Source organism: Eubalaena glacialis, chromosome 2 (genome assembly GCF_028564815.1).
Source record: "Eubalaena glacialis isolate mEubGla1 chromosome 2, mEubGla1.1.hap2.+ XY, whole genome shotgun sequence".
NCBI classification, from domain to species: domain Eukaryota; kingdom Metazoa; phylum Chordata; class Mammalia; order Artiodactyla; family Balaenidae; genus Eubalaena; species Eubalaena glacialis.
Window position 1 is genome coordinate 36786735 of NC_083717.1, and position 19041 is coordinate 36805775.

The 19041-nt window shown below is 45.0% G+C and overlaps 1 protein-coding gene across 3 annotated transcripts in view; it reads left to right on the forward strand.

The window, feature by feature from the left end:
* The window catches only part of HOMER2 (homer scaffold protein 2), a 95461-nt gene that overhangs the window by 32278 nt on the left and 44142 nt on the right, over window positions 1–19041 (forward strand). For all 3 annotated transcript variants that reach the window (XM_061179875.1, XM_061179874.1, XM_061179876.1), the window contains exon 2: window positions 15478–15634. In XM_061179875.1, coding sequence (XP_061035858.1) covers window positions 15478–15634 — 157 coding nt within the window. The remainder of the gene's footprint in view (window positions 1–15477; window positions 15635–19041) is intronic.

The following is a 19041-nucleotide window of genomic DNA, read 5'->3' on the forward strand; positions in this document are numbered from 1 at the left end:
TATGGAATCTAAAAAAAAGGTTCTGAAGAACCTAGGGGCAGGACAGGAATAAAGATGCAGACGTAGAGAATGGACTTGAGGACCCGGGGAGGGGGAGGGTAAGCTGGGACGAAGTGAGAGAGTGGCACAGACATATATACACTACCAAATGTAAAATAGATAGCTAGTGGGAAGCAGCCACATAGCACAGGGAGATCAGCTCGGTGCTTTGTGACCACCTAGAGGGGTGGGATAGGGAGGGTGGGAGGGAGACGCAAGAGGGAGGGGATATGGGGATGTATGTGTATGTATAACTGATTCACTTTGTTATAAAGCAGAAACTAACACACCATTGTAAAGCAATTATACTCCAATAAAGAAGTTAAAAAAAAAAAGTGGAGTTGTTGGCTTCAGGAGAACGCAGTTTTTTTTGGCCGCATGCAGCATGTGGGATCTTAGTTCTCCCACCAGGGATCGAACCCATGCTGCCTGCAGTGGAAGCGCGGAGTCTTAACCACTGGACCGCCAGGGAAGTCCCAGGAGAATGCAGTTTTAATCAATTTATTATTGATTCAATAAATTGCCTCCCAGAGAGCTCTCCCGGTCATACCCCATTAGTAGTGTAAAAGAGACAGATGCGTTCCACTCTAGCAGGCTGGATTTTTTTTTTTTAATCTTTTTTTTTTTTTTATTGCGGTAAAATGTACACAACATATGATATACCATCTTTTTTTTTTATGTTTTGGTTTTTTGGCCACAAGCCATGTGGGATCTTAGCTCCCCGACCAGGGATTGAACCTGCACCCCCCGCATTGGAAGGCAAAGTCTTAACCACTGGACCACCAGGGAAGTCCCTGATGTACCATCTTGACCATTTTTAAGTGTGCACTTCACTGGCACTAAGTGCTTTCACATTGTTATACAATCATCACTGCCATCCATCTCCAGAACTTTTTCAGCAGGCAAGTGGTTTTGTTTTTGTTTTTGTTTTTTTAGTCTTTGCAATTTGATGCTCAAAAACCTCTCATTGTTTTAGTTCACAGTTCTTTTTTACTGAGAAGGTGCCACTTGCTGTCAAGTGCTGTGGACACTTTTGTGTCTCTGTGCTCTCCGCAGTCTTCAGCATCCTCGGAGCCGCTAGAGGCTCTGGACAGCTCCCTCCTTGAAGCTTTGAGCTCCCGGGCTTGGTGTTGGCCGTCTTCGCTGGCTTCCCTCCCGCTTGCCCAACTTGCCCACCGCTGCTCCACCTGCCCTTTCAGTGCGCACTGTTTGCAGTTTTCCGTCTGCTGCCTTTGAGCTGTTCTTCAGGGTTGCTCTTCCCTGCCCCGTCCTCCCAAGGCCTGCTCCATCCCAGCACACTCTGCTGCTGTTGTTGGAAAATATACATAACGTAAAGTTTAGCATTTAAAAAAAATTTTTATTTTTGGCCGCGCCGTGCAGCTTGTGGGATCTTAGCTCCCCGACCTTCGCCCCCTGTGGTGGAAGCTCGGAGTCTTAACCACTGGACTACCAGGGAAATCCCAAAGTTTAGCATTTTAACCACTTCCAAGTGTGTTCGCAATTCAGCGGCACGTAGAACGTTCACAGTGTCGTACGCCTGTTACTCCTGCCCCTCTCCAAAGCTTTTTCATCGTCCCAAACAGAGGCTCTGTACTTGTTAAGCAGTAACGCCCCATTCTCTCCTGCCCCCAGCCCCTGGTAATCAACATTCTCCTCTCGGTCTCTATGCATTTGGCTGTTTGATTCATATAAGTGGGATCATATAATATTTGTCCTTTTGTGTCTGGCTTATTTCATTTAGCAGCATATTTTCAGGGTCCATCTGTGTTGTGGTATATGTCAAAATTTCATTCCTTTTTATGTCTGAATAGTATATTCCATTATATGTATATAACCCATTCTGTTTATCCATTCATCTGTTGGTGGACATTTGGGTTGTTTCTACCTTTCGGCCATTGTGAATAACGCAGCTGTGAAGATTAGTGTACGAGTATTTGTTTGAGCCCCGGATTTCAGTTCTTTTGGGGTATATACCTAGAAATGGAATAGCTGGATCATACGGTAATTCTGTGTTGAACTTTTTGAGGAACTGCCAAACTGTTTCCCACAGTCCCAGCACACTTTTTGAATAAATGACCAGAAGAGATGGCACCTGAGGCTCCCCAGGCCGAGGGACTCTGCCATGCAGGGAACCTGGACCTGGGAGTCCAGAGAAAAGGATTCAGGCAGGGGGACTGGGACATGAACCGTTCCCTAAGGCATGTAGAGCTTGACTGTGTAACCTACCGTCTGCCTGTCATAGTTTACTCTTCTAAGCAGTGGCTTCTGTAGCTTTTTAAAGAAGGTAGCCTGAGAGAGAGCTGCTGTTGGGCACAGAAGCAAGGACAGTGGCCAAGACAAGGGGGCAGGAAGGCGGGGTGCTCTGGGCTGTAGGTAGACTCTCAGTCAGACTCTCAGTCTCTACCAGTAGGCACCATTGGCCAGAAGCAGCCAAGGGGCTTCCAGCCGCACAAGAGAAGTTCTGGAAGGATCCAGAGCTCTCTTCTTGTAGCTCAAGCCTCTGTGAGATGGTCAGAGTAGCTTGGGAGCAAAGCAAGAACAGTAGACATGCTCCTGAGGCACTGGGGACTTCCATAACCACCTCTCCCCAGCCCGCAGGGATGCTGAGTTTCAACTCTGTCCAGGCCACTCCAGACAAGGGGAGAATGGCAGAGCCCAGGAGAACATCTTCCTAGTCTTTGAGATATGGCTTGCCCACAATCTACAGCTTTGCTTGTATCGCCCAAGGTTGCCTTACCTAAAAACCCTTTGCTTCGGTATTTACTGAACTCCTTCCTTGCCTCTCTCAAAACCTCCGTTTTCTGTGTTTTCAATATTTCTAAAAGCATTAAAAAAATTCTCCTGTTCATAAGAGACCCTGAAATAGGCAGCCTAGTGTGAGGTGGGTTCCTCCCTGGGACAGCAGCGACCCAAGTAAGACAGTGGAGGCCCAGAGTGGGCACACATTCTGTCTGTCTACCTAGGGTGTAGGTCACCTTCATCAAGTATACCATTGTCCCGCTAGAGATGTGTTAGGTATCTGTTAGCCTCTACTTCATGCCCACTGGGAGGGCTGTAATAAAAAAGACAGACAACAACAAGTTCCGGAAAGGATGCAGGCACGTTGGAATTCTCAGACACTGCTGGTGGGTATGCAAAATGGTGCAGCCTCTTTGGAAATAAGCCTGGCAGTTCCTCAAAAAGTTAAACATAGAGTTACCATATGACTATTCCACTCCTAGGTATAAACCCAAGAGCCAAGAAAACACATGACCACATAAATCTAGTACACAGATATTCGTAGCGGCATTATTGATAATAGCCAAAAGGTGGAAACAGTACAAGTATCCATCAACTAATGAATGGAGAGACAAAATGTAGTATATCCATACAATGGATTAATATTCAGCCATAAAAAGGAATGAGCTACTGATATATGCTACATGAGGGATAAACCTTGAAGACATTGTGCTCAGTGAAAAAAGCCAGACACAGAAAGCCACGTACTGTGATTCCATGTATATGAAATGTCCAGAACAGGCAAATCCGTAGAGACAGAAAGTAGATCAGGGGTTGCCTGGGGCTGGAGGTGGGGAGAATGGGAGTGACTGCTAATGAGTATGAATGGGGTTTTGGGGGTGATGAAAATGCTCTGAAATTAAATAGTGGTGATGGCTGTACAATGCTGTAAGTAAACTGAAAACCACTGAACTGTACACTTTAAAAGGGTGAGTTTTATGATATCTGAATTATAGCGCAATGAAAATAATTTTAAAATTATCCATGAAACTTAAATTTCGCCAGTTCTGTATTTGTGTATATGTATGTGTGTGTCTGTGTGTGTGTGTGCACGCACCAAATCTGGTGACTCTATACTTGCCACCTATTTTTGTAGAAAATTCTGTATTATAATACACACATAAAATATCTATTAGCCTGAGAGACAAACTGATAGATAGTGTAAATGAATACATCACAAATGCTCTTTTGAGGTATGTCTGCACCTTTGGTTTTGTATTTTACACCTTTTGCAATTGACCTGGCAAGTTACCAGCCTCTTCACACCATGCGATTCTAATTTTACAGGAGTGGTTCCTAGGAAAACAAAGAGCTTTTTCCCCCTGAACCCAAATTCAGAGTGGTAAGCTATATACTTAACCACGGTTGGTTTCTAGAACTGGTACTAGGATCCCCCTTACTGCTACCCAGGAACCCAAAAGACAAAAATGAACCACAAAACCAGTTTGCCATAGTTAGTACTAATTTGCCAGTAAAGGAAAAAATAAATCCCAGGCTTCTAAATTTTTTAAGCTATGAAAAATTTTTTTAAATTGTGAAAGTGCACAGTTATTCTTTTTGAAGATTCTCTTTTGTTTAATTTGCTGATGATAACAGGGAGAGAGAGCTAGGTCTCTTTGGGCATGTTGAGCTGTCTAAGGTGGAAAAGGGGATTGTCTTCCCTGCAGTGATGTCTCACGCCTGTAATTAATATATTATCATAATATTCCTTTAACCGGCTGCTATTACTAACAAAAAAGCACTTTGCAGGACCTCCCTGGCGGTCCAGTGGTTAAGACTCGGTGCTTCCAATGGGGGGAGCGCAGGTTCAATCCCTGGTCAAGGAACTAAGATCCCACATGCTGTGCAGTGTGGCCAAAAAGTTAAAAAAAAAAAAAAAAAAAAAGGAAAGAAAGAAAGCACTTTGCATATATTATCACATTTAATCTGAACAGTCCCTTGAGGTGGTTCTGTTAATGTTGAGGGAAGTGACTTGGCCAAGGTCACACAGATGATCAGGTCCTCCTAGGGAGCATGTACTGTTCCACAGCCTGAACTAGTCTCCCCGTTACTCTTTTTTTTTTAAATAAATTTATTTATAAGTTTATTTATTATTTATTTTTTGGCTGTGTTGGGTCTTCGTTGCTGTGCACGAGCTTTCTCTAGTTGCGGCGAGCGGGGGCTACTGTTCGTTACGGTGCGCAGGCTTTTCATTGCGGTGGCTTCTCTTGTTGCGGAGCATGGGCTCTAGGTGTGTGGGCTTCATTAGTTGTGGCGCGCAGGCTCAGTAGTTGTGGCACACAGGCTCCGTAGTTGTGGCTCGCGGGCTCTAGAGCGCAGGCTCAGTAGTTGTGGCGCACGGGCTTAGTTGCTCTGTGGCGTGTGGGATCTTCCCGGATCAGGTCTCGAACCTGTGTCCCCTGCATTGGCATGCGGATTCTTAACCACTGCGCCACCAGGGAAGTCCCCGTCCTCCCCCCTCCCCCCCCCCCCCACCTCTTATTCTCAACAAAGAGAAGCATCATGATTTTGTGGAGCCGCCCTCCTCTTCAACTTTGTCTCTGACAGGTAAAAAGAGCCAAGAAAGGAACTAGAATTAAAACCAAACACCGTTATGTTCCTGACGCGAAATAAGGACTGTTAAGTCGTTTTGGTATATATTTCATATGTCCATCACTTTGTTTTCCTTTCCCGATAAAGGTTGGGCTACATGGTGGCTTCCAATATGATACGAAGCCAACTAGATTTTTGGAAAGCTCTGTCAGCCTGAATGACCCTGAGGACTCTTGAGCTCCACTACTCTTTCCTGGCTCCCCTGCTGCTTTCCTGACCCCTGTCCTTCATCTCTAAGGGTGGGTCCTCTTCCTGCCCCTGTCCTGGGTGCCCCCCAGCTGGGTTGTCCCTCTCCTCCTCTCTCCCTGTGTACTCTCCCTGCGTGGTTTCATCCACCTGTGACTTCTGTTCAGCTGCTGCAGTGGGTTCCCCAGTCTAGTCTTCTAACCTTGAAGAGTCACCCTGAAAAGGGGTCCCATTTGCCTTCTTTTTTAAAAAAAAAATTTATTTATTTATTTGGCTGCACCAGGTCTTAGTTGTGGCACTCGGGATCTTTAGTTGCGGCGTGCGGGATCTAGTTCCCTGACCAGGGATCGAACCCGGGCCCCCTGCATTGGGAGCGTGGAGTCTTAACCACTGGACCACCAGGGAAGTCCCCCATTTGCTTTCTAACATCTCTTCCAGATGGTCCATAGGCAAGGTCCACTCATCATGACTCACATTTCCTCTCAACTGCCCAAGCTGGAAAACTTGGATCTTTTTCCCTCTTATCCTTTTCTACACTTGATCTTTAAAAAAAAACAGCTTTACTGAGATAAAACTCATGCACCATACAATTTACTTATATAAAATATACAATTCATTGATTTCTTTTTACTATATTCAGAGCTTGTACAATCATCAACACAGTCTAATTTTAGAACATTTTTCCCTCCTCAGGGAAACCCAGAACCTGTTATCAGTCACTCCCCATTCCCCCCATTTTATGTTTACTGTAGATGAATACAAAAGCCCTCAACATTTAAAATTGAGAACATTATTTTTCCAGTCTTATAAGAAAATCATATCTGCTTAATTAGGAACGATGTTGCCAAGTCATACCCTCATAGCAGACACAGCATAAAATCTTCTATATTTTGTTTGCAGTGTAACAGGAAAATCTCTGTGCACAGATGTGTTACAGCAAAAGGAAGAACGCAAACTGCTCCTTCGGCGATATTTTGCACTCTCTTGAATTAGATGTCCCAGGAATCATTGATCATTATGACTTGGCTGCTTGCCACCTGACTTTTTAGAAAGCATCACTTGGATGTTTTCTGGTTCTTGGCTTTTGGTGTTCATAGCATGTGAATCATAAAACTCTGCTTTTTGTTTTAAAACTCCCATTTATCACCATAGATTCAGGTGGAATGACTTTTTTTAGTATAAATGTTCAATATCCCACATATAGAGGATAATCACAATGTATGTTGAAATCCTAGGATTTCAACATAAATCACAAATGTATGTTGAAATCCTAGGATACCTTCCATAGATGAAATATCATGCATAGAAGGTGCCTGTCGATTCGGTGGCTGGTTTGTAAGTGCAGGTGACACGCCTGTGTGCAACTCAAAAGACGGGCGTTGGTGCATCACTCGTGACCCAGGAGTCTTGGGTAGAGAACACAAACTCTTAATGATGATATCCCATAATTATGAGAACAACTATCCAAGTGCATTTAACATTTTTCCTACGTATATATTTCTTGGACTGTATTTGAAAGAGAAAATAGCTTTGACATATATTTTCCACTGAGCACAGTTGGAGACGGTGTCCCCCAAGATAAAGACCAATTTCCTTAGCGTGTCATTCAGAATCCTTGGCTATCTGGCTTCAGCCCACCCTCAGGCCTCATCTCTTTTTTAAAAATTATTTATTTATTTATGTATTTAGGCTGCACCGGGTCTTTGTTGCGGCACATGGGATCTTTGTTGCGGCATGCAGGATCTTTCAGTTGCAACATGCAGACTCTTAGTTGTGTCATGCATGCGGGATCTGGTTCCCCGACCAGGGATCAAACCTGGGCCCCCTGCATTGGGAGCATGGAGTCTTAGCCACTGGACCAGCAGGGAAGTCCCCAGGCCTCATCTCTTGCCACCCACTCCTGTAGCCACAAATAGCACTTGCCAGTCTCTGAGCACACCTCTCATGTCTGCAGAGTCATTTCCCCCTCACCTGCTAAACCCAGAAGATTTGCTGGACTCTGGGCCGGGGGTAGAGGGGGACGTTTGGAGGAGGGAGAGGAATTTCTGTGCAGGAGTAGAAGGGTGCTGTTTGAACACGAGATGGTCTTGCAGTGTTGCCGGTGAGTTTTATTTTCTTCCTTGATCCCGTCCTTGGTCTCATCTTCCCATCATATGTTTACCTATCCTGAATCCTCAGAGAAGCCCCTCACCCACCCCATGCAAATATTTGCCTTCCATCACAGATTTGCTTTTCTGAAATTCTGCCTCTCCCCCTCCCGACCATTGGGATCCTCACCCACTGCTCTGGACCCACCACCCCTTTCGGAGTGTACGGACCCTTTTCCAAAGCACATGGCAATGGACCTCATGGGCCCTCTGGGGCAGCCCTCAGCCTGTGAACCAGTCCCAGAACTTAGTCAAACCCACATCACAGGAGACCCGCAGGAGAACGTGGGCTGAGAGCTCCTGAAAAACTGTCAAGCCCTCTACGATAAAGGTAGTGTCATCAAGAAAGCCTGTCAGTGTTCATCAGGGGTACTTTCCTCATTCTGTTCCCTGATGTAAATGTGACCCAAAAAGAGAATCCCTAGTCAGTGGAGTAGGAAGATTTGTGACAAATGTGACTTATGTGATATCTCTCATTTATCAGCTTTGTTAATCTGGGCAGTTTTGGGGCAGATGGAAATCACTTCAAGAGAATGGGTCTGCTGTGACCCCCTTCAAGGGGCTCAGACCAGGCAAGGAGACGGACTTCTGGCTAAGGTCCAGCAGGTGCAGGTTTTCCCCAGGGAGTTGCTGGTCCATTGTTCTAACAGGGTTTATGGAATGGTTTCTGTGTCCCCACTGATGGGTAATACTGCCTACTTCATATACTTAATTCCTTGGACTTCTGTTTCTAGATTCTGTTCTGTTCATTAGTCTGTCTGTTTCTTTGCTCATAGCTCTTCATTTCATTTGCTGTAACTTTATAATAATACGTTTCAATATCTGGCTACATTATGGCTAAACCTCCTCATTGCTCTTTATCTTCAGAATTTTCTTGGCTGTCCTCTCATGTTAAGTTTTCCACATGAATAACCCTGTCTAGTTCTAAAAATAATTCTGTTGATATTTGTATTTTGTTAAATGTATGTATTAATTTAGGGGTAATTGACATCTTCTTATTGACTTTTCTCATTTAAGAACAGGATGTCTTATTTATTAAAGTTTTCTTTTGTATGCCTGAGAAGTTATCTTTACTTTTTTCGTGCAGATCTTGCTTACTTCTTAAATAGATTCCTAGAAATTGTATCTTTTTGGCTGCTACTCTAGATGGGATCTTTTAAAATCTATTATATTGTCTATCTGGTTGTTTGTATATATAGAAAGGCTATTGATGTTATTTTTTATTAGTAATTTTATACCTAGTCACCTTACTGGATTTCATTATTCATATTCACTTTTTCAATAGATTTTCTTGGGTGTTCTAGATGTGTGATCCTATTATCTGCAAATAATGGTAACTTTATTATGGGGATTTTGTGTGAAAGTAGAACTACAATATACTTGTGAGTCTGGTAGATTCTTTGCATGAAAGAATTGTGCTAGAACCTTTTGTCCATTATCTCCTTTTTCCCCCAGATCTTTTTCCTAGGCTCAGGGATTTGACCCTGCCAGCTAGGGGCCTGTTGACCATCTAGAACGAGGGCTGAGAGCCTGATGAGCCCATGCTTCTGTTCCCTCGTGACAGGCGCTCAGTCCAGGGCCTCTATCCTGAGAGCACAAATTAGACGTCTCAAGATGCTATGGTAGGGGACTTCCCTGGTGGTCCAGTGGCTAAGACTCCGTGGTCCCAATGCAGGGGGCCTGGGTTTGATCCCTGGTCAGGGAACTAGATCCCACATGCCGCAACTAAAAGATCAAGCACGCTGCAACTAAAGATCCTGCATGAGGCAGTGAAGATCCCATGTGCTGCAACTAAGAACTGGCACAGCCAAATAAATAAATAAATAAATATTAAAAAAAAAAAAAGAGAGAGAGCGAGAAAGATAACTACCTTGCCCAAGTTTAAAAAAAAAGAAAAAAAGATGCTATGGTAGAACTCAAAGGACTAGCGGGAGCCTTTCTGGCCAGTCAAGGGGGAAGGATATTTTAGCCCCAGTGAAGGGCATGCGCATGGTCATGTGAAAATGCAAGTGCTTTGGAAGTGCTAGCAGAAAAGCAGCAGAGCCTGTCTGGTGAGGGGACAGGGACAGGTGCTCAGGGGTCTGTGGATCATTCTGATGCACTTGGAGCTGGTCCTATGGGGCATAGAGCCAGGGAAGGTCTTTGAAGCCGGGTGGGCAGTGCCATGCCCATCGAGCTTGGGGCTGCACCTTTCTCTTGGTGCTGTATGAATGATGTGTGGAAGGATTCAAGAGTCAAGCCAGGTAAACTCATTCGGGCATCCTTTGAGACTTTGAAACATGTTTAAATGGCTGTAAGATAATGTCTGAATGGTTCGTTTTAATTCAAAGCAGATAGAAGCAGGAATAATAAGAATCATGAGGTTTTACAGGTTCCTATCAGGAAAAGCCTGGTGAACATTGCAAGTGAGGGATTATAATAAATTAAAATATAATTTTTCTTTTTTTTTTTCCTGCAAAAAGTAGTCATGCCAGTTCTTTGCAGAATCATTTTACATGGAGCCAGAAATCGTTCAAAGCGGGAGTGGTCTCTCTGCCGAGTGGTTTTCATATTCCAGGCATACATATGTTTCACAGTGTCTAATTATTCTTGGGGACAATTACTGTCAGGTTCCAAAATGTGTTCAATGAGCAACAATTGGTGTTTATTCAGCTCTAAAAAGACTATGCAACGGAACAGTAGGTTGTTATTGTCTACCTAAAGAAACGTTTTGCCATCCGGAAACATCTGCTTTCTATTTAAAGCACTGAAGAAGGAATGGGAGTATATTTGAAATATACTCCCTAAGCATCAAACACCAAAGAAAGGAGAATAAAATTGGGTATGAAGGTAATTTCTGTTCTCTGATACACACTCTCTTCAGCTTTTCCCTGCTGTGAAGGAAAGGTGACCTCCTGGCTTGGAAAGTTCTGCTTCTCTTGAAGTTTTCTATTTATACTGATTTGCACACTTACAGGAACTGACTTCTGTGTCCTAGTTCCAGCTCTTTTAGTTTCTCAGGTAGGGCAAGGTGCTCTTTCAGAGTCGGGGTCTGCTTTTCTGGATTTTGTGGTGAGGTTTGTTCTCTGATTTTGCTCATAAAGATGTAAAGATTTGCTGTCCACATTGCCTGAAATCACCCTGTGACCTTCAGTTTTCTATGTGGAGAATGCTGCTCACTCACAGCTCTGTCCAGAGGGTTAAATGAGAACATATACAGTCTGCTTGGGGTGCAGTAAATTTTCTGTGAAGGTCAATATGTTAGTTACCTATCACTGTGTAATCAAGTGCTACAAATTTAGTAGCTTAAAACAAAACACATTTTTGTGTATATCCTGGACAATTGTTGAAACAAAGAATTAATGGGTTAGAGGGCTGGAGGCTAAATCAAAATGTGTGGGTCTGCTCTCATCATTATAACCCCTTTTGGCAATAAAGAAAAAGGATAAAATGTATCTGCATTGCCTTTACCTGGTTTTGAAAGCAGAGTGGTTATGACCTGAAAGGGAATTTACAGGCAATGGGTTTGAAAGCAGGCTGAAGGCGAAGATTTTAGAGACAAACGTAGGTTACTTCAAGCACTTCCCATAAGTGCCAGTAGATATTTATAAAGTACATCTAGAAAGATATATTCAAAAACTACATAAGTGTTTCCTCTGGAGAGAACTGAAGGCATAGAGACAGGAGAGAGTTGTGCCTTTCACTGTATGCCCTTTGGTGTCATCGAAATTTTGTACCATGTTCACATATTATCTATTGAAAAACTGTTAATAAAAAAACAGGAGACCTGATTCCTACTCACAAAAAAACAAAAACAAACAAAAAAACACATTTCTGTGGGTCAGGAGTCTGCGAATGGCTTAGCTAGGTCCTCTGCTTCAGGGTCTCTTAGGAGGTGTCATCGAGGTGTCAGCCAGGAGTGGGATCTCATCTGAAGGCTCGAGTGTGGACAGATAAGCTTCTAAGCAGTTGTTGGCAGAATTTCAGTTCCTCAAGGATATTGGACTAAGGGCCTCCATTCTTCTCTGGCTGAAGGTCACCCTCTCTGGCTGGAGTTGCTGCAGGGTGGTCCTCCCCAGCATGGCAGCTTGCTTCAGCAAAGCCAGCAAGAGTCAATCAAGGGAGTCTGCTAGCAAGACAGAAGTCACAGTCCTCTGTCACTTGCTCAAAGTGACATCCTGTCACCTTCACCATATTCTGTTGGTTAAAAGCAAGTCACAGGTCCCACCCATGCTCACAGGGAGGGAATTACACAGGGTATCACAGGAGTCACATCAGAAGCTGCCTACTACAGACAGGTATTATTTTAGGAAGAGAGTATAATGGCTAAGGGGGGGGTGTCCGTGTCACTTAGAACTGACTTCAAAGCTCAGATCTGCCACTTACTAACTGTGTAACCCAAGGCAGGTCCTTGGCCTCTCTGAGCCCCGTTTCCCAACCTGGATCCCCATAGGATCGTTGGGATCTTAAATGAGAGCTCATATGTGAAGCCGGGCAGATGGTAAATACTCAGTAAATATTAGTTGGCTTTAAATTAAATATCAGCTAAATATTAACTGGCTTTTCTTTCCATCCCCTTTTTTTTTCTTTTTCTTTAAATACCATTCGATTTTCGAATTTTAGAAGAATAAAGTAGAACTCTCCAGTGGCCAAGGACTTGGTTATTCACGTGGAAATCCCAGTACTGTGGGTAGTTTTCTGGACTCAAAGCTGTGCCAAGCTGGCCTCCAGGTCCCCAGGCCTGAGGATCACAGGTCTTTGACCTCAGAAGGGCTGTGGCTCCTCCCATAGTGCCCACCCTCAGCATGGGGTCTGTGGGTCTCCCTGCAGCTCCCTTCCTGGGTCACTGTGCTCTCTCCACGCTGGAGCAGCCACTTCCCCTGCAGAGGCCTGACCACGGGACCAGGGCTGCAGCCACTGAGTGTATGGCCAGCTGAGCCCACCGTGTCTCCCAACGTCCTTGCATTTCTGGTTGGGGTCCTGCCATGGCGTCACTCCATCCCCAGAGCTGAGCAGACAGATTTGGAGATGGGGTCCTTCTTGTCTGCATGCTCACCTTGACCTGAATCATGCCAAGCAGATGACTTGTGGCTTTGGCTTATCCATGGTCAGAAAGCTCTACCAGCTTCTCTTGTCTCCCTGTCCCTCCCCCACCGTCCCTCTCCACCTTGCTTTCCTTACTCCCTTGCTCCTGTAGGCCTCAGGCACACAGAGCACTTTCAGAAGGTCACTGCTTGACCACCACAGGCTGCTGTCTGTCCTGACCAGAGCACCTCTGCCTCTCCATGCCCCTCCCCTCAGCCTTTGCACCCAAAGATCCTGTTCTCTGTCTCTCTGTTGTCCCCTTCACGCTGTGGGAGGATGTCTTGGAGTCGTTTCTGTCATTCTGGAGGAGAGATGACAGCTGTAGGGGTGACTTCTTCCATTATTTCTAGATTATCTGATAATGTCTAATGTGAGTATCTCCCCAGCTTCCTAGAGGATAAAAATCACCTGTAGCTCTTGTTAAAAATAGAGCTACCCAGGCCCCATCCCTGGACAGCCAGGTTCCTGCAGGGATAGATTGGGGCCCAGGAATTTGTATTTTTACTAAATGCCCCAGCTAATTCCTATCAGAGGTTTAGGAAACACTGGTCTAAAGGTCCTAAAACCTAGACCCAATCCCTCTTCCCCGGTGTGGAGGACACAAGGGAAGAACCGAAAGTCTGGCCCCTTCCCCTGGGAGGGCTCCTGCATGACCATGGGTACCTGCCCAGCTCGTAGTGCTCTGTAAAAGAGAGGCAGAGATTTTAGCATAATTCAATTCTTTTTTTTTAATTGAGGTGTAATTGACATATTAACATTATTTTAGTTTCAAGTGGACTAGGTAATGATTCAATATTTGTACACATTGCATAATTCGGTTCTTTTAAAAACCTCTTCTGTATTCCTGCCCTTTCAATTGCTCCCCCCTCTTAAATACGCAGAAGAATTCCATGTGAGCAAGTGTTTTCTTTTATGGTGTTGTACTTGGATGATTAGCAAAACATGGTGCGGGGGCTGCAGTAGCACAGCTGGGGGATGCAGATGTCAGGCTTCCCCACGTGGATTGATTAGGAGGGCTGGTATTCACAGGCACACACGTTCCCCCACGGGCTGGCCCCTCTCGACAACAGATGCAGGAAATTACAGTGAGAATATTCCTTTTGTTTCTACAGCTGTCACCCTGCGGCTGGAAGGGTGTTGATTTAGGATTGAGTGGGTGGGTGAACTTGGTCACTGTTGAGGGAAGACAAACGGCCTAGTGATCCACACCCCAGAGGCTCTTGCCCAGCTCCTGGGACCTAGAAGGGAAGCTTCAGGGGGCTAGGAATGCTGGGCTGTGTCCGTTCTGGAAAGCTGGATTCTAGAAACAGCTGCATTGAGGTAACAGGAAGAGCATGCCCTTGGCTTTTATTGATTCAGAGAAATAGTCATGAAAAAGTTTCTGCATTTATCTACATCCACAATTGATGGTTAAAGCCAGTATTCATGGTGTTATTCAGTATTCCTTGCATGAGGCTCAAATACATAGTAATTTGGTTTTCTAGGAAAAAGTTTCTCTCTTAAGAAAGAGCTTCCTTTCCAATAATGAGCCTTCTATAGCCAGGATGGGTTCAAAGACAGCTTTACCTAAAACCACTCCATCGAGAGACTGGAACACTTAAAATTCACTTTTCCTTTTGATTTTATTTTTTGTTTCCGCTTGGGTGTCCTTTTATGTCATCTCTTTGACATTGTGAGGATTAAAAAAATTAATTTTTCTGATTTTGATTTAATTTTATACCTCTAATAAGTGCTTATTAAATCTATAGTATTTTATGAATGATGGGATTATTTTTACATCCTGCTGGCTTCCCCCCCCCCACCATTTTGTCTTATTTTGGACCACTTAAAAGGATTTTCGAGCCAGTTTGCCTGAAGACCCTTTCTTCAAAAATAATTATATTTTCAAAAAATTATATTTTGTAATGAGTCTATGATTTATTTTGTGTTACTCTGTGAAGTAGATACCTTAAAATATGAAATGCAGTGAAATCCATTACAATTTTTATCCATCTGCCTTATTAATGCTTATTGTCAAGATCTAATTAATTCCTCACTCAACAGAAAGAAACATAGATACTGTGCTAATTCGGTTAATAATCGCATTAAGAATTTACAGGCATGTGAGTGAAAAAGCAACAACAATACAGAGGCAAGAATAACAAAAGAGATAGATTTGATGAACATTACATAAAACCCAAAGATTTATAAGTTGGAAACATAAAACTTTAAGGCTCGGTCAGTTATAAATGAATGCATCATTCATAAAATGCTGCAAATCTGAGAAGTATTTAGTAGAAATATAACATGAAGTCACAAATGGTTTGCAAAATCCTAAAACTGTTGCGTAATCCTCCCGGCTCCCCAGTGAATTTGTTGCAAAATCCTAAAAATGCCAACAGGATGTCAGAAAAAGAATAGGACACTTGACGGAGATGCAAAAACACCGCACCAGGAGTTGCCTTTTAAGCAAATTTCTCTTTAGGCCAATTGCCCCGCAGCCTCAGGGTGCTGGGTTTCAGTAACTACTCCGCTGGTGTCTCTTTTTTTCTCCTCTCTTCCCTTTTCTTATTTTAATTGTTCTCATGCGTATGTATCTTTCTCCATAAATGATTAAAATCTTAGGTGGCTTAGAAATCATAAATTATACATAAAGTTCCATCAACTCATTCGCCCATCTCTCCTCTTGCAGAGAACAGCCCATCTTCACCACCCGAGCCCACGTTTTCCAGATCGACCCCAGCACCAAGAAGAACTGGGTGCCTGCGAGCAAGCAGGCCGTCACAGTCTCCTACTTCTACGATGTCACAAGGAACAGCTATCGGATCATCAGTGTGGATGGAGCCAAGGTACCATCTCGCCGGCTCACTTGAAGTCACTTATTTTCATCAAAAGCAATACGATACATTTGAAAAGTGGAGGGAAAAGGGTGCACCCCAAAACCTGCCACCTTAACAGAGGTGTTATTGTTATCATGTATTTATAATCACAGATCCTGCTTTTTTTCTTTTTTCATTTAAAATTATGGCCAATTAAAAAAAAATTTCCCTGTTAGCACGCTGTCTTCATGACTAGCATTTTAATGCTATTTTAATAATTCCACCAAGGACCTATAATGTCCTTAATCTCTCCCCTTATGGTTAGATACTGAAGTGGCTTCCAATTTTTTACTATTATAGATAATGAGCATCTTCATGAAACAGATAACCTCGTTTGGTCATCATGCCTATTGCTTTCTTTTGGATATTTCCTTAGGATAGATTTATGGAAGTAATGTTATAGGTCAAGATATTAACACTTTATGGCTCTTGATGGTTATTACCAAATGGCTTTCCAAAGAGTTCTGTCTTGCAGCATGTATGAGAATGCCAGTTTATTGCACCCCCGACAGCGTTGGGTATTGTAACTAGTCTGGTTTTGGTGTTATTAGGCATGGGAGTTGAATTTTATTAAATGGTTTTGGAGTATTTCTTGAGATAATTTTTTTCCTGGTGTTTTCATTATTCTGCTGTCTTCCTCAATGTTTTTGCCACATTATGATGGGAGCAGAATAAAGAAGGATTATCAGTAGACGTATCACCAAGTTTACAAAAGAAAAAAAAAGTAGACTTGATGCTTTATAGTTTCTTTTCTGTCTTTAATCTGTTTTCATCCTGATAGACCCTTTTACATGGATAATCTGCTGTCACATGAAATTCAGTGTATCTGAAGCTGAATTCCCCTATTTGCCCTCTAAACCACCTCTCCATTTTCATTTCCTAGTCACTTGTTGCTGGAAGGAAGGAAGGAAGGAAGGGAGGGAGGGAGGGAGGAAGGAAGGAAGGAAATGGAAAAGCACAGTCATTCCCTTTTTAGTTGGTCAAATGAATCTGCCTTTGAAGTGTCTCACGTTTATACCTAATGCTTTGTTTCAAGGCCATAACTCTTGTCCTGGTACAGTCTTGCTCAGACTGTTGCAGTAGCCTTCTGACTGGCCTCCTCTCGCCTGCAAACTGCCTCTAGGTCAGCGTTCTTGGGGAGTTGGGTCAGGGCTGGGTAGTAGAATGGGGCCTGGCTGTGGGCTTCTCCCTCCACGACCCCACAACCACAGAGCAGGAGGCGCGGGAAGCCTCCACTGACCAGGGTTCTGATGAGCGCCCAGGAAGTGTAGAAGTGCCTGGCGCGTAGTAGGTAGGCACCTTGTGTTTGAGGATTGACTATCTGAAAGATGCCTTTATTATTTCTTTTCTTCTGGGAGACATGGTGTTACGGCGGTTGTATTACCACTTTCCTTCTCTGTGCTTTTGAGCTGGAATCTTCTCAACTCTTGCCAGGATGTTCTGCTAGCAGTGGTGAATCAAGCTGACTTGCTTTCTTTTATCTGTAGATTCTGTCAGTTCATCTGCCATCCCTTGAGATGGGTTTGCACTTTTGTCAGTTGAGTTACCCCAGGATAGAGTGGGCTTAAATACAGATAAAGTGCATTTTATCTGTATTTAAATACAGATAAAATGCACTTTCTTAGAGAAAGCGCTTCAGTCCTATTAGCTGGGCTTTGAGTAATTTGTCAATGTGTCAGCCACTGCGTTGTATGGGTCTGCAGCTCCTGAAGGCTGTGACAGTGGTAGGGTCCGAGCCAAACGAGCCAGCTCTGAGAGATCAGGTGGGTGGAGGAGGGTGGGCTATCCCCCGGCTGAAGGATAGAGCTAGTTCCGGCTCAGTGCGGGGGATCCATCAAGTTACGGAGTCACTTAAAAAGTGGGAATTGGGAACCCAGGCTGTGGGGTGCCACTGGAATCCAGCAATGGAGCCCGCGGCCCTCCGGCCACGCCTCCTAAGCGCCACACCACCTGGCATTCCAGGAGCCCACCCAGAGTTCCTGTCTTACTAGTGGGGCACAGGCACTGTGACGGGGCCTTGTTCTGCGAAAGGGAGTGTCCTGTGACAGAGCATAAGGCCCAGGGGAGTGGGTAGGGACCAGCCTTAGTTGTTTAGTGCCTGTGCCTGGCACCTGGGGCCGCGGGTGGGTGGCAAGTGTCCTGCCCTGAGAACTGGAGCACGGAATACCAGACAGTGGTCCCCAGGCCTCCTCAGCTCAGCTGGACCTTGCCTGGAGCTGCTCAGCAACAATGTGCAAAACCAACAGGCCAGGTCTAGGTCAGATCCTGTGCCTCCAAGCTGCTCCACAGGTCAGGTGAGACATGGAGAAGGATCCCCGGATGGTGATTTCCCCAGAGTGGTAGCAGCTCTTGACACTGCCCGGTCTTCTGCACCTTCCTCCTCCCCACCCATGGCTGAGTTCCTGATCCCCCCAGCCCCAGCTTCTGCTCTGCCCCAGTAATCCAGATGGGTCTCCTTCCTCCCTAGGGGCTGGAGTAGGGCGCAGTATGCTCACCTGATGCCAGTGCCGCGCTGTTCCAGGGCTCTTGTCCGCTGCCCCTCTGCATCCCACCCCTGCCCCTGGCTCCTCATCCTTGTGTTCCACCACATTGGGACAACCCCACTTTGTTTTAGACCTTTGATTCCAAATGTTAGCTGAACTAAGATGACAGATGGTCAGATGCTTTTAGCCTTTGGGGTGGTGTCTTGGCCCATGGGCTACACCTCTGACCTTGGGCAGTTCTAGGGCCCCCAGTCCTGCCTCTCTCTCCTGGCCTGGCCATGTCACATCTTCTGCTTGGTGCTTCTGGGCCAGCTGTCCCTCCCAAGGCGGGAGGCTGCTGCGGTCTGGAAGGGGAAGCCTGCTCTGCCCGTCCCAAATGAAGGAGTAGATGTGCTTCAGGAACAGGTTGCTGGTGTGGAAGGGACTTGGAGGTGGTTGTGAGCAAAGACCACAGTGGACTCAGCCGCTGAGTCAACTGCGGGCAGCCCACAGAGCATGGGCCCCCCGTGAAGGGAGGAGGTGCAGCCAGCAGCTTTAGCAGCTGTCGTTCCACACCAGGCACAGCAAGCTCCTCTGCCCTGTCCGAGCATTGGTCGTGCTTTACTTGGGGAAGGATGCGGGGAAGCCCTCTCCTTCCCCTGAGAGCCTTTGGTACTGCTCATCGTAGGAAAAATCTGTGCGCAGACCTTTTCTTCCTTCTTCCAAGGAAAGTATTTCGTGTGTCAGTCGCAGCTGCTGCTCAAGACATACGTGGGTGGGAGTACTGTGGTGCGTAGCTCCAGCATTGCCTGGAGGTTCTGTGGATCCATTTCTGTGCGTGGTGGGCTACCAGGAGACTGTGCTCTTTGAGGAACGGGCCTGGCTCATCTTTGGAGTCTCAGCACCAAGCTAGAG